Source organism: Temnothorax americanus, unplaced genomic scaffold, assembly GCF_048541705.1.
Source record: "Temnothorax americanus isolate GAGA-0224 unplaced genomic scaffold, ASM4854170v1 Scaffold18, whole genome shotgun sequence".
NCBI classification, from domain to species: domain Eukaryota; kingdom Metazoa; phylum Arthropoda; class Insecta; order Hymenoptera; family Formicidae; genus Temnothorax; species Temnothorax americanus.
Genome location: NW_027509318.1, coordinates 3,795,868 through 3,812,810, shown reverse-complemented (window position 1 = coordinate 3,812,810; position 16,943 = coordinate 3,795,868). Strand labels below are relative to the sequence as shown.

General features: G+C 37.0%; 2 protein-coding genes across 4 annotated transcripts in view; one reads left to right on the top strand and one right to left on the bottom strand.

Moving 5' to 3' along the window:
* The window catches only part of LOC143896303 (uncharacterized), a 317,491-nt gene extending 305,827 nt beyond the window's left edge, over positions 1–11,664 (bottom strand). For all 3 annotated transcript variants that reach the window (XR_013256607.1, XM_077404066.1, XM_077404068.1), the window contains exon 1: positions 10,770–11,664. Coding sequence is in view for 2 of the 3 variants with exons in the window: in XM_077404066.1 (XP_077260192.1) it covers positions 10,770–10,901 (132 nt within the window). In the remaining variant the exon portion in view is untranslated. The remainder of the gene's footprint in view (positions 1–10,769) is intronic.
* The window catches only part of Timp (Tissue inhibitor of metalloproteases), a 130,741-nt gene that overhangs the window by 8,507 nt on the left and 105,291 nt on the right, over positions 1–16,943 (top strand). The window lies entirely within an intron of this gene.

Sequence of the window (16,943 nt, the reverse complement as noted above, 5' to 3'; positions counted from 1 at the left end):
TATCCCTCGGGACACAAGAAACTTTATTTGTGACCGCGATTAGTCCCCTCTCCACAACGATGCGTTCGTCCTTGTCTCACGAAAGTGAATGATGGTCAACTGAAAGATACTTATTCTTGTGAATTTTGTCCGTAGAAAGAATAATTCTCGATAATTTACTCTCCGAGACCAATTCTCGAGCAAATTAATACTAAAAATTTTACATTGTTAGATATGAAAATATATGCATAATGTATACATATACTGAGATTCTCATATCTATACATTTCTCAGCTTTTATCTAATAATTCTTGATCTCGAATTTATCGAAAATTTTAATATGTTTTAATAAGTCGTTTAATAATCATGATTAACCAAATTTAGTCTCACATAACTTACTCAGTCTGCATGATTATTAAGACGATTTGTTAAACCCTCTTAAAATTTGCAATATAAAATCCATCGAGGTCAATTATTATAATAAAATAAAAACTGAAAAAAATATATATGTATATACTATATATTACTATCATATGAACATCTCTTAATTCATACAAGATATCCCACTAACTACGAATATAATAAAAACCATAAGATGCGTGCAATCTCAACGAGATTGTGAGGTACATATACTGATCCAGAATTGATGGAAATTACTTACAAACGAAGGGTAGCGCGCATAGGCGCATTTTATATTTGTTAGGTTAATATGCAAAATACACTAACTCACTGTTTTTTTTTCTACCGTAAATAGATTTGCGTTGTAGTTGCCGGTAATACAATTAATGTTTACGTTATGCATATCCATGTGCAAATTCCGCGAATATTTATTGAAAACTGTTTTATGTAAACAAGCAGCATTTTGTATTGTTTTCTACCATCAAACAATATTTGCCATTTTACTCCACTCGCTTTGTGAATATATGATATTGGTCTTGCGACCATTATTGAGAGCGAACATTTATAAGAAATAAATGTCGGAGCCAATTATGGGTCGGTTTAGTCAACTGAATCAACACGCTATCGATCGCGTAAGAAGTAAATTGGTTATAATCCAGAATTTATATATATAAAAAAATCGCTATAAAAAACGATAAATAATATCAACAAGATTAAACATCCTCATATATTATATGTCGACTCCAGATAAATATATTTCCATCGTAAAGAAAAGTATTAAAACCATTTAAGCAGATAATCGATGACAAATGGAAATGCCGTATAAGTCAAGCCGGTGAATTATGTTTTGAATATCTCATCATTATTAAAAAGAAAAGCTGTCATTTGTTGCATTGCATGCTTGCATAACTTATTGCACTAATCTTATCATACTTTAGAAATCTAAATTGCAAAAGTTGTTGTATTTGTCTTGCGAAGTTATCTGCGGTATATAAAGACGCTTTTGTTTTTGTGAAAAATACATACGAGTGATTCTCATCGCTAAAGCAAGCAAAATGCACAAACATCGCTGTATAGTCATTCCTGCGAGAACTAACAATTTGTCGCAGTTCTACGAAAACGTATTCTTTTTGAGTAAGAAAAAAATATGAGCATGGAAGAATAACTATAGGGAAAAACTACGAGGGTGATGGTCACTGGGTCGGCAACAATCGTTAAGAAAGAAAGGGGAATATGCTCACTATGGCTGCACCAAGTCTTGATAAATTGTGCACGACGTGGAGAGTTAGTGAATGGTCGAATGAACAGTAATAAGCAACACATGGCATACGAGATTAAACCAGAAAAATCTAGATTTCTTGATGAATTTATGATTAATTAATAAAATGATCATAACAGATTAGTTTAAAAATTATTCGACAAAAATATATATTTGCTCTAAAAAGTTTAAAAAAACCAATATTCTTTTTTCAATTAATTTCAAGCAAATATCTTATTACCTATATTTCGAAATTTCTATAATTATTAACATATATATATTTAATAGCAAAAATAAAAAATAAACAAATAATAATAGCTTACAATCAAATATTTTCTTTAAAAAAGAAGTCAAGTTTCAAATCTTCAAAGAATTCAAATTTTTCCATTTCTTAAAAAAAAAAACTAAAACCAGCATTAACTATGTATTAAGACAACAAAGATAATACTCGTATATTAAAGATACTTTTGAAGAAAGAGATAAAAATGTTATATCAATCTGTTATAATCTTTTTTTATTGAAGCAATTATAAAAATTTAATTTTTTGAAAGTCATTCAAATAATCCATATGAAAGAAAGATGAATTACTTAAGTATTGCTATTAGAGGCGATCTAGGTCTTCCTCGCATGCACTATTATTATTTACGTGCAAATGCCGAAAGTTAGCGACCGCGAAGCAAAATCATAGGGCTGGTTTCAGGTTCATGAACTGTCCAGCTGTTGGGAGCCCGGTGCGGTGTGGTGCGGTCTCGCCGCATCGGCCGTCCCAAGTCGGTATTGTTGTATACCGTATACCGGGATTATGGCGTAATGTGTGAACCGACACCTTGACTACTTCGATCTCCTTTAACCTCCGCGTCTGTCCGCGGAGAGACAATCCCCGTCGTTTCTGCGACCGCGCTTCTCGAACCTTTCTCGAACGCGAAGAGAGAAACCCTTTTCCCGATCTAAAGGTATTCGCCCATGGTAACTCATTTCCTCTTGTTAGCTGGGTCGCTTAAGCTCAGTTTCCGCCGGAAAGTGTTATCGATCTATGCCCGCAAGCCCTCGGAACTCTGACCGCGGCGCGCTTGTATACATATGTATATATATATATATTGTCTAAGTACATATACTTGGGAAAATTAGCGTTGGGTGATGATTTTAAAGCTTTATAAACGACCAATAAATTCAAATCGCGAGAAGCGGCATAGAGGAAAATATTGCTAGTATCACATTCTTAACTCTATATTTTATAAAAATCACAGCTTTTAATTAATGTATTTCGTATTAATGCCTACATATCAATTGCATGATGCAATATGAAAAAAATAATGATAAATAGTCTTGCTATTGTGATGAAAGCAGCAATATTGTGCAAAAATCGCTTAATGCGGATTAAACTTCTAAATTTTAATCATACGTAAATTTTAATAGACGTTTGTCAATTTAACAATAAGTTTTAACAGTGCTTTATTTAGTCAAGGAACAATTGTAGCTAATCTACGAATATAGAATCTGAATATGTTAGAATCGAACGGTAAACAAACAACCAAGCACTGTTGATGATTTCGAGTAAAACAGGAGAGAAATTCTTGTTTTACGCACCACGTTCACGTTTCATGTGCACAACAAAAGCGCGTTCGCAGGTGCATGATATCAGGTAGGCGAGCGGTATTTTAGAAAACAGTGTCGCGATCGATTATACGAATTGCATAGCGCTCCGGAAGTATCCGTCTAGATCCGGAAGACCCTTGTCAAAATATTAAACCTTCCTTCCTATCGAGTTTCAAATAGCTTCACCGTCATAACGAATGCGATCCTCTTCGCGGGTAGATCGCAAGAAAGCAGGCAGAGGAAGACAGTGAGAGGGTTAAACCGACCGGTATCACTTTACAACGGCTTTCCACGGCGCGCCCCCTCTCGCGAGATATACCGTATCTCCATTTATTTTTGTTCCATCTTTGAAATCATACACCCTTTATTATGCTGCCGCGCGGAACTATACCGGCGTGCGATATATTATAGATACCTCATAAGAACTTTGCCTTGAAAGCGTGAAGAAGTATATTTAAAAATTTTAAAGCAATAAAAAAAAATAAAAGATCCAATGTTAAGACAACACACGAAAATCTAAAAGTTTTTTTTATTAAAAACTATATGTTTTATTATATTACCGCAAAACTATTTTTATTATACAGTGCCTCAACTTTATAGTATCCCAACTTTTTTAAATAATTTTAATTACATCTCCTTCAAGCTTTTTAGGACACTATTGCAACGGCATATTCTTGAGAATCAAATTATGTCAAAAAGTCCTGTACCACAAAAAAAAATGTTTCAGACAAAAATTGTTTAAATTAATTAATAGAAAAAAATTATACAATAAAAAATAGGGATTTCTTTTTAAAAAATTTAACTTGGGCTCTGCTGGACTTAACACGGACTCCGGACTTAAAATGTAATAAGATCGTCTATTGGCCCCCATTGAAGCCTCCAACTTTTATCTGAAACATTTTCACACATTTATGAAAATGTTTCAGTTGTGAGTACATTTCCAATAACCCAATTAAATACTTTCTGAGATAACAAGTTGTCCCGGAACTTTTGGTACTCGCGGTATGCGTATCCCATTTCATTATCGCTTTTCAATGTAAAGAATATTTAACGTAAAAATTAACAAAGATTTCTAAAATTACTAATAACAGAAAACTTTTACTTAGAAATTTTACATCAAAAGAAATACGCAATGTACCATTCACAATCGATATCAATACGTATTGATTGTGATATTTACTTAATTATCTGCAAACGTTCTCTATCAAAGCTAAGTGATAGTTTCGCATTGTTGCAACTCAAAATAATACCAATTATATGTACACGTTATAAATTTTGGTATTAATAATTATTGTTACTAATAAACCGCAGCGGAATGATAGCATATGCATTGGAAATAACGTATTGCACTATTCATCAAACATGTTCGACTACTCGTTAATGTCTACCAGTCGTTATTAATTAACACTGTATTAATTAAAAATAGATAACGCGTGCAATACAAAAATGTAACCAATAATATAATTAACTGTTTCTAGTTATTTATATTGCTATTAAATAAAAAAATATATAGAAATTATTACATCCATGTAACTATACGATTTATATATAGTTATTGTTAATAAAATTTTATGTCAAATAATATAGTACTTATTAAATTAATATATAATTATTTAACAATATGCAACATAATATAAATAAAATCAAAATTGAAAGACAAGAAGACAAAAATGTAAATTCCAGAATATATATATAACAGAAAAGTTTTTTATATATAATTTTCTTTTATACAAAGATATTAATAAAATTTTTAGATATATCAAATGTGTAAATAATAAAAATAAATAATTGTATACTATTAAACGTAAATAGAATTAATGTTCAGTTAAATTAGTGTTTTCCCTTTTCTCCGATTTCATCCCTTTTGTCCTTTTTTGTAAAGACTAGTTTCTTAAGCTGCCATATGTGTGTGCCTACTATAATTACGCACATATACATTCGCATGCAAGATATCCGTGTAACGTAATATCGTAAAATAAGACTTCTACGCTCTTTGTCAAACTTGTCCCAATATTTTGATTTCATTTATCTTCTGTTGCGCGGCTAAACGCTTCCGGCAGAATAATGGAATTTCCGTTTTCTTCCACGCGCCAGTAATTCAAGAGGATACCGCTGTTTTCGTATACTCGCAAACCACTTACAATGGCAGCTAAAAAGATAAATAGGACTTTACGTTAACTGCGGGAAAGAAGCAATTATTTAAACTTAATACCGACGGGATAAGAAAAATTTATCCAACTTTTTAAAAGATCGATTGAGATGCTATGTCACGCGACCGAATAATAGTTAAATAATAACAGAATTATACATATATATAATCACTATTAAATATTGGATTATAATAACATGTGCGTCTGTTAAAACGTACGTATTGGTTTATAAGATATAGTGTATAACAACGATTAAGATAGATATATAATGGATTTATGAAATGTATTTAGTTTTGATTTTTTCACATTTAACACGAATTGTATTGTCAATCGGATTTTATTACAATGTCAAAAATTTTGATATAACCAAGATTCAATTACTACGCAATCAATTTCAACGCACCTCATGTTGTACAATCATATAATATTTACAAGCAATAAATTCTCGTGTTATTCGCATGAAAAAGTCATTAATTTTTGTATAAATATACGATTTCCCGAAATGTCGTACGAGTAAAAATCTACGTTAACAAAATTTAGTCGTTATGCTCAGTGACCGTATATATGTATGTATGCTATTTTTACTTATTCTTGCTTTTTTATTTTTACAAAAGGTGAAACGCACCATTGCATTGGTGCGAACTTATCGCCTCGACAAACGCAAGTAATAGCGCCAGAGTTTTGTATTTTTATACCACTAAACCGTCAACCGTTTACGTTTAGACATTACTTTTTTCGTTCCAAATATAAAAAAAAGTAACGAGCGTGATGCGTGCAAATGTAATTATAATAAATAACCTTGTGCAGTTATTTCCGTCTTTGGGTTCCAGCTCAGTTTTAGATTAAACATGCGAAATTGCTCTTGGAAATGTCGGGGCGTGTGTACGAGTGCGTGTAAACGTTTCATGTACGTGATACAGCCAGATAACGCTATAACGACACTGACGAGATGTAATGTTATTTAATTGGAACGTCATTGAGTTGAGTACAACCTTGACTTACATATGTGCTCTTGTCTCTCTCCACCAACTATCTTCATCTACGAGAGTGTGCTTGTGCTTTCACGTTAATACACTCTAGCTGATAGCACTTGAATATAATATAGTATTGTTGAAAGTTGCCCGATATGCGCGGTAACACGAACTTTCGGTAACATTCGAGTGTTAGTGTTAAGTTCTACGACTGCGAGGACGCGCTCGCTATGCTAGAATTGAATGGAGCTGCGTGTTATAGAAACCGAGCAATTAACCGTTTTCATTCGACTGATACCCGTTACACTCTCTATAGCCTAAACAAAACAAGGTGACCACCACACTCGTAGGTCCGCCCAGGTTCATCTAGACCGCATCGTTGTCCGCCTGCTCGTACAGCCCGAATCGCTATAGGGGACACTCTAATTCGTTGCAATCAGGAGAACCTTCGCTACTGTTTGCCCACCTTGTTGTACCTCTATTAGTTCCGCGTCAGAAAGCATCCTCACGTGATTTGTATCCATGATCTGCGGCTATGTCTAATCTAGAAACGCGTGATAAGTCCTGCATTCGAAGAAGGAACTCGTTTTCACTGTCTTTACGCGGAAAGTTTGTGTGCATCGTGAAATTTATTTGTATTTGTTATAAAAAGAAAACAGCAAAAGATGCTATAAGAAACGTTTACTTTACAGACGTATTCAAGACTCGCATCTCCGTAAACAGCCGTAAATTGTTTTTAAAAACGCAATATCAAATTAATTTTGCAAAGTTTTCAAATAAATCGTATAATAGTTTCTAAAATTAAATGAGGAAAACGTTAAATTAGATACGAAAAGTTTTCTTAATGCAATCGACTATAATATTGCAATCGACGAAAATTTGCGCAGTTCATGTGTACCCCAGAATTTTCTCGTTAACTCTTTAGGGCAAATGCAGCATTGTTTTACAGACTCTTCCAGTAACGAACTTCTACCGTTCTACCCGACACCATTCCCTCGCACATCGAAGCTTAATGAGTCGTTATTACTTCTAATACTCGGTAACAGCGGGCGATATCAAAAAGGCCAAATCGCGACTCTCACGCCGAAAGCTCGCATCAAGAAAAGCGCGATCGGCGAGAACTTTGATCGTTACGCAAGCTCGTGGAACAAAAGAAAGGAACAGCTCCGTAAAATTGCGCTCAGCCTAAACGAGCGCTGCTCGAAAGGTGCAATTGCGCTTGTCAGAACTTGTCGGGCATCGTGATCTCGTAACTCGCCTCACTTTATTACCGCCATTGATTTCTTTTAAAAGTCGATTTAAAGCACCGATTATATATAGCAATATTCTTTTATCCTCCTCACAATCGCGTACATTGTCTATTCGTCTTAGTAGTATTCGCACTCAACTTTTATTCCGAGGAAGATGAATTCTCGCGTGATAAATCGCAGCGAAATTTAATATATCCTCAAAGAAATTGTTAACAAAATTTTTGTATATAACTTGAGATACAAATTTGGGCCAAATACTAAATATACGATTATTTATCGATATTATAAAATAAATATTTAAGTATTTAGAAAGATAATTATTTAAGCTGTACTTCTACGTCATATCCCGTCAATTCTGCGTTCGTGATTCTTTAATAAAATATACAGTTTAGATAAATTATTAATTCTGGGTGAATAAAGTATACGTAATAGTTTCAATTTAGAATTTAATTTAAAATGGCATTAATAGTATATTAATTTTCCCTTAAATGAGAAAAGCATGCTTATTTAATGACAGAATTTGTATAGCATATAATATGTAACATGACATAATATATATAAAATATTATGATTCAATCTTTTTTTTCTAAATCTTAACCGACGTAAATATTTTATTTTTCTCATAAAAATATAAATGCATGTTGAATGAGCGAATTAATAACTCATTCTATATTAAGCAAGTAATCGTTGATGAGGCACAATTTACGTTTCTATTATTATAACTTACTGAAGGATTTCCAGCATCTTAACGATAAGGATGAAGGAAATTGTTGGGTCACACATGAAACAGTAAGTATTTTACTTGGGCACAGATGAGTATGCTCGGAAGGGGGAAAGTCCTCGAGAGTACCTACTACGCTGCGGACTGTATTCGGCGAAATTGGAATTTAAATTTATTGCCGCGTGCTTACGTTTACTGCCGCAGTTCGCCACCGAGCAGTATTTGTTTTACGACAATAATTTCAAGAGATTTGGCTAAGATTATGGCACGCGATAATAACAATCTACATCAGTAAAGAGAAACAAGACATCGCGGTAAGTAATAGCAGCGCGAGAAGTTACATAATTACCATTGAACGAATAGCGCACCGAAATGAGGGGATTTCGCGAAAATTGTACTATAGAATGTTACTTACCTTTGTTATTAATCGAGATCTCTGCTCGTTCTCTTATACGTAGTGGAATACAATTGATGAAATATTCGGCGCGGCGCAACGGAAAAGTCGCAAAAATGCTTGTACAAATATTTTAAGCTTAAAAGAACTAAAAATTCATGAAAAAATAACACTATGGTGAGAAATAAATTTCATTACAATTTTAATATAAATTATAAAACATTTCTGTACTTAATATTCTGGTGTTAAAAAATAAATTAAATTTTAAATTTATTTCCGCAATAAAAACTCTTTTATTTCATTTCCTAAATATATTTTTCGAAGTATCTCATATAAACGGAGTACCCTTCGCGATACTTTTTATATCAATCATTTACTAACGACCATCGGATAACAAATAAAACTATTTAGAGAATTAAGAAAAGTATTGGATAATCCAAGGGAATTTCGCGCAATTTTTCCGTAATGGAAGAGGGTATTTTTCCTAAGACACAAGACGTCGGCCAAGACGTCACAAACGGATAAAAGGAGAACGACTCGACGAAGAAGCAGTGAACTCGAGATCTGTGCAGTCGAGCGTTGGCCCGGAAAATCGACAGTTTCTTCCATTTGCCAACTCGCGCTTTTAAGATCAAAGAATGGGGCTTTAATTAGTAAAAGAACAGTTTCCTCGTTGCGCGAACGTCTCCCCGTTCTCACGTACATATAGGGTGTCATGGGTTATATATAATCACGTCTTTCCTCAATAGAGAACAAGAATTATGCATAAGGATAATATACAGGTAATAGACCGTATGTGGTTATAGGGAATGCAAAAGATTTAAAATCCTAAACTTACGCACATACAAATACTATATTAGATATATATTAGGAGATTATGCAATAATAAATTATAAAACGATTTAAAATAACAGCATGGATTTAAAAGGAATAAAAAACTAAAAATTTTTTTTACAAATAAAATAACTTTACTTCAATTCTGATTTATCTCTTCTAGTTTCGCGAAGCCTCTCTAGAACACTAAGGTAACGAGGGCCTTGTTCGATATTTTACGGTACATGAGTTAGACCGTATTCTCTCTTGTAGCATAATACTACAGAATTAATGGTATAGTAACTTTAATTACACCATACACAGTAAAAAATATAATACTACGTGAGCATTACTCGAAACTTGTCGAAACGCGTGCATATAAATCACGAGCTCTTTTATCAAATAACATCTGTTATGAGAAAAAGATTATGCTTTCGATTGAAGACACCCAGTATACACACGTAAAACAGAGCAGCGCTTTCGGACGAGGAATTCTTAGGTCTTGAGGGAAAGGGCACCCGTATAATATCGTTCCTATTCCCTCGTATTTCTCGTACTTAAAACCTTAGCTATAGCCCTATGAGAGCATTATGACCTGGCGCTTTGTACTCGCGGCAGATTAACACGCGGAAGTGAATTTCTTAGCGACAGTGAATTTCTTAGTGAATTTCCACGTATATATGCAGGTGACACTTTATCCCGAGCGCAATCAAGATACAAAAGCTGCACCCCCCGCAAAAAGATGAGTCGTCGATAATTTTCGCGCAGATTTTTAATTCTGTCGAATTTATCATGACTTTCGCGTCTTCCTATAGAAATTACACCGAAAAACAACAACGTCTGTTAATTCGCCAAGACACAAAAACTATACCCGTAAAAAAGGAGAGTGGCCAATTTTCACGTGAATTTATTCTGTCGAATTTATCATGACTTCCAGATCTTCTCGTGAAAATTACATAGAAAAGCAGCAACGTCTGTTAATTCGACAAGAAAATTATACCGTGAAAAAGGAGTCGTCAATTTTCGCGTATAGATTTTCAATTCTGTCGAATTTTTACCGTGACTCTCAGATTTTCTCGTGCTGGAAATCACACAGAAAAGCAACAATATCTGTCAATTTGCCCGTATCTTCACCACTTCCTCGGGGCAATCAATCGCTGCATATTATTACAATAATAATATATAAACTCATCAGAGATAACAATTTAATCGTCCAAGTAATAACTGTAACAACTCACCCATAGCAGTATCCAGTATATCCGCGCGGCGGCGTCGTTCCTGTCGCCGGCTGCTTCGACCAAGCCAATTTCCGTTCGATAATCAGCGACGCATTCCCGAGATGTACGCACTGACATACGAGACGCAAGCATCTGCTTATTAATTATTCATCGAGTCACTCTTCTTTTATAATCCGACGCGATTGAACATATAATCGTATTTCAGACCGCGACGAGACACGAAACGGGGCGCCCGGCGGTTCCTCGGGAGGAGGCCGTCGCGTCGTCTCCCTGCTCCGAGCTCCGATCGCGATTCGAGTCGGAGAAAGCACTTATACTCGCGCGTACATACCTAATTAACTCGACGCCCGAAATCGATTCGACACTCCCGTGCGTGCTTACACGCGCTTAAATTGGCGACGAAACACCACTCAGCCGTCGCGCGACGAGCTGTTTCTCCGATTCTCCGTGATACGTGACGTCACGAGCTCCCGCTCAAGTACGCTCCGAAATGTACCGACCGTACTGCAACTCGATCTGTATAGTCTAGCATGCGTAATGGGTATCGTAGATTTTTACTGTATTTCGAGTCCACTAACGATGCCAGGGATCGGGACAGTAACGGCGAAAGCGTTACTTTACTTCTCAAATCGCGAATCTACGCCGGCAATCGATGCCGGTAATATAATACGATACGTACCGCCGCCGCCCGCCGCGCCGTTCGAAACTCCTACGACTTGACGAACCGTTTCGCCGCGTGACGTCACAACTCCGATCAACCCCGATCGCGGTCGATTACATTCGGCGTACGGCGGCTCGGCGCTGCGCCGCTGTCTCGCTCGCGCGGCTTCGCGGTCACTCGGGCGTCACCGACTCACCGACGTCTCCCCCCCCCCCCCGTTGTTACTTCGCTAGAGAATTTATTAAGAATCGCGCACACACACAAGTCACACTAGTCATAGTCACAGGCACAGCAGGTCGCGCGCGCGTATAGGTAATGGTGTCGCCTTCCCGCTTGCCGCTCGCAGCAAATCTCGCTTCCGTACGATACGCATGCGGTATGTGCTAGGGTATGTTTCGAAATAACGCATTTATCGAAGAGGACCGCGACCGCGCGTTGCCTTTCGGTTTCGAGGACACGGCCTGCGATCGCGAACGCCGCGTTATGGGAGCTTCCCAGCTTCCAGCAAGCGACACGAGCATCGTTCTATCTTTCTTATTCTTTGGCGATAAGTAACAAAGATGAAACAATACTTGTGTCGACTTGTGTCGCTTGCTGGAAAGCTCCCTATGTCTCGCGGTTAAGTCGAACCACGTTGAACGGTGCCGAGGGTTGCTCACCTAGCTTCCGAGTTCCTCGCATTCCTCATTCGTGACGTCACGACCACGACTTCGATCAATTCCGATCGCGGTCGATTATATTCGGCGTACGGCGGCTTGGCGCCGCGCCGCTGCCTCGCTCGCGCGGCTTCGCGATCGCTCGGGCGTCTTCGTCGTTAGAAAATTTCGAATCGCACGTCGCTGACACAGGTGACAGGACGCGCGCGCGTAGGAAATCAGGAAATGGTGTCAGGTGTCCAGCTTCCCACTTCCCGCTCGCAGCAAATCTCGCTTCAGTATGATACGCGTATGGCAGGGTATGTTTCGAAATAACGCATTTATCGAAGAGTGCCTCGCGGTAAGTTGAACGTTGTCGAGGGTTGCGCTCGTTGCCCGCGCTTCCGAGTTCCTCGCATTCCTCACTCGTGACGTCACGCGCAAATATCGCCGGTGTCGCGTCGCTTGAGCTTTTTTTTGCCGTCGAGATCCTATCGCCCCGCCGCGCCCGTGTAAATACGCATCGAAACAGGTGGAAAAGTGGTCGCGCATCGCGCGGTTGTATTCGGATCGCGTGCGGAGTAATACGTAGTACGTCGCGTTTACATAACTCGGGCGATCCTTCGATCGTTCCGCATTGGCTTTCTCGACGGACGGTGCTCGCGGTTCGTACATCGTTCGCTCGTTAAAGGCGCATCGCGCGCGCAAACTGCGAATAAACGTCGGGAGTGAATCTGATTTCTCCGATCGATTCGTATCCGCGTGTTTTTAGTGAATAAACTGCAAAAGTGCATCGCGGGAATTGTATACGGAAGGGGTTGCACCGTATCAGAAAGCGGTGAGTAGATAAATGTTGCTACGAAGTTATATAAACCATTTTTGTGCGATATGTAAAGAGATGTATACACCATACGCGTACTTTCTATTGGCAAAATATGAATATTTTTGAAAGTTCGGATTTATATGTATTAAAATGTTATGCGAGAGATAGGAAACTATATTTATGGGTACCTTTTCAGCTGGATCTGCAATCAGTTGGGCAGTCAGATCATTCGGAGCCGGAGCAGGAGGGATGATAACGACGATGAGGAGGTTGGTAAGTACCTTCGACTTTACCTTTCCGATCCGGAGCTACTATTAGAATCCGCACCAAGTCTCTTCAGTCTTTCGCGATTGAGAACACAGAGTCAAACGAAGTTATCATGCTTATTTTTCGACGAAACAGCAGATGTTTCAAAAGCATTCAAGGCCGCAATTTTGCATATAAACTGCTGTATATCCGAGAATATTGATGGAGTTTTTATCAGATCTTTAAACGAATAAATTGCGTGCCGGGGGGGGGGATATCTCGGCTTTGAACCGAAAAGGACGCTGTGCGTAATATAGTTTCACGATTGATTAAAAATAAAATATTCTATGTCTCGTGATTACGTTATATATTGATTATCGCTCTGCTTTTGTGCATTTCAGTGTGGATAGAAATATTTTCTTGAAAATTATTTTGAATTTTTTGAACTCTTAAGTGCGCAGCTTTGCATATATATATAATATATGTAAGCGACTGCTTCGTGTATTCTCCCTTGTAAAATTCGAACTGAAAACGCGCGGCTTTGTTCATCCGTAAAGGGCCTTCTCTGGCCCTTCTGGCTCTTCTTTCTTTTCTGGATGAGAAGGTGCAGAAGGGGAAAAAATGCTCGGAATGCTGCGAAAAATTGCGCATTTAAGAGTTAAAATCTGCATTTTTAATAAAGAAAATATGTCTTTCTGGCTGTTATGCTAAAGTTAATAAACTATATATGTATAATAAAGAAGATATGCAAGGTAAGTTTTAGATATTTATAAAAAAAAAAAAAAAAAATACGTTCCCGATTTCGCAACGTATTCTTGTTGTAAACCAAAAACGGAATTCTTTCTCTAATAATCGTAAGCTGTACGAAGTACGAAATAACGCGAGGCACTAAGAGTTTACGATCATCAGACTCGAAGGGGTTAAAGAATTTAGATCGCACAGCGATGCGTTTTCTCGGTTCTCTTGGCGCGCGCAACGGGCACCGGGATTCTGCCCTATTTTATGCACATAATAAACAGAATACGAGCCACGCGCACACACGGGGAGTATGCGTCTTTATGCGGGATATCCCTGCATGGACCAGTCAAATATAGATTCTATTTTTGCATGGCCCGACATAATAGTGGGTCAAGACGAGTCGCGTGGATAGAAGGAGATTCCTGCCATTGTACCGAACAGAGGATGGTAGGATGCGGAAAAAGGGGAGGGCGGAGAATGACAGGGCAGAAGTCCAATATTCGAAATTTATGACCCCTCGTAACTCAGTCGGTTTCCGCATCTAACACCAACTGCCTTTGCCATAGCCACTGCGCTCGCGCTAAGTTCCCTCAGTGTGCGAGCTCTTCAAAATAATTTCCCCGCCATGTCACTTTATTATTGTCATTTCTTTTCGTTATCATATACAGCGAACCGGTCGAGCTTTTCATTTGTTTCGCGCGTTTCATACTCGCGATTCTAATGCACATACGCGATTCTTTAAATATTTAAATTTACTTGAATTTTATTGTCAATAGTTAAGCAATTTAATTTACACGACGGAATCAGTAAAATATTTTGGATTAACGCGTTTCTGTTCTTATTATCTGATAACTTTTAAATTATGTTTTTTTTCTGGTTTTTGATAGAATTTAATTATTATGCGTAATTTTTGCTGCTAATATATTTTTATTTTTTCTTTGTAGCGCTCAGATATAATTAACGTTAATTTAACGTAACGCCATATTAGTAGAAACTTTATATCAAAGTATTTAATTGTTTCTTCTAGTGGAAATTTAACGGAATAGTCAAAGACTGTCTGTAGATCAGCTTTGTTCCGGTCGGAACGTCGCTGGGAAAGCACCGCGTCGGCAAAGGTACCGCGTATCGATTTCGAATTTGTGTATAAGCGGCGCATCGATCCCTTCTTTTTCCCAGCCCGCGAGGTATTATACACCAATAAATTCGCGTAATCGCATATCTCAGGGCAATCGCGTAGTCGGAGAGGCGCTCTTGGAGAAAAATATAACTCCGTCGGGGATTCCCCGAGGCTCTATACATTCGCCTTCTTTCGCGCTTCCGCCTTCGAGGCCGCGGCTTCCGCACTTTCCCACGTTTTCACCCCGCTCCCCTGCCGTATTTTAATGGCCAGTCGTAAAGCACAGGAAAATTAAAAATTCATATTGGCGAGAATTTAAGAGTCGCCCGCGCATTTACGCTCTTTGCTCCGCTGCGTGCGTATTTGCAATAAACATAAAAATATCGGCAGAGTTGTAGGCGATAGATGTACTACTATAGAATAAACGGGAATAGAGCCCCTTAATTTAATATTATTTAGTCGGTTATTCGTTTGTTCGAATTTTATTTGATGTACTGAAAAGTATTATTATTATATTATTATTTTAATTATCAACGGTAAAAACCGTGCGCTGATAAAAAGTCTGTGCATTTATACCGCAACATTCAGCTATTATGTGGTATAATAATTTTTATTTTAATAACATATCACAATATATACGATGAAATTTTTAGTAACAACTTTTTAATAATAACCATTATAATTTTAATCGACGGCGCATTTGTGCGCGAATATATATTTAGGAAAATGACGATCAAATGGTATTACTATTTAATCGTTATTTTCCTAAATCAAAAAATGCAGTAAATTTTATACAGATAAATCGAGAACCAGAGATTTAATAAAATTATTTTTTAAATGAAAGTTAACACAAAAAAAATCTCGTTTAAATAATTCTCTTTAATTACTCTTTAATAAATTAAAACCTATTAATAGTTTTTGTATACTAAAATTTATTTTTGATCTATTCCATTTTTCACTGTAATACAATTTTGAGACTATTTCTTTACAAAAATTAACATTAATATTAATTTTCTCTATTTCCCTCGGCAATTTTTTTCCAGTCGATTTAACGGTAAAGAAATAAGAGAACTTTTTGCCACGTGATTAACGGAAATATATTTCTTTCCCCCTTTTCTCTTTACGATATACCCGTTTCATCCGTTTTTTTTCCGCGCCATAGCCATCAGCATCGCGCAAACCGGAAATGTTATACCGGAAGGCTGATCCGGTGCGAGAAGAAATGTACGCCAAGTCTCAGTGTAGCCACAGAGATGTTTCTCGCGCGGCTTTCATGCTTTTCGTGTTTCTGTCCCAACCATCCTGCGCCATCCACCTCGCTTTTCCCTTCCGTGCCTTTAAACCTTCAGTTTCGGTATATTCTGTGCCGGATGACGTTCTTCGCGCAGCGCATGCCATTTTGTTAAGGGAATTAAAACGGCAAACACCTGCGGCGAAATGAATCTGCAAACGTAAGCGAAAGTAATTCACGAACAATTGTAGAAAATCGCTTTTGTCATTTTTTGAGAAAAAATAATGAGAAGTAATTAGAACCCCGTGGAAAATCTTTTATGAAGGCATGTTTGCTGACGATGCGCAAACTGTCGGCTTAATTGCAATAGGATTATAACTTGCGTGAAAGATTTACTTTTTTTTAACTTTCTCAACTTTTGTACACGTGTATATTACTTATGAGATTTATATACTGCGGATAAAAGATGTATGTATATATATATATATATATATATATATATATTTAAATATTTTTAAATATAAATTTAAAAAATTTTTTTTATATATTTTTTTAGAAATCTTTGATTAGAGAGGGATAAAAATTAATATTATTATAGAGATAATATAAAAATAAAAAGCTGAAGAATACTGGAGAAGCTTGCATATTTTTCTAAGGTAGGTATATTGCGAGTTCTACGGTTCGGAACTTCGGTCAGGGAGTTTGTTATCGTTGGTGCTTAAT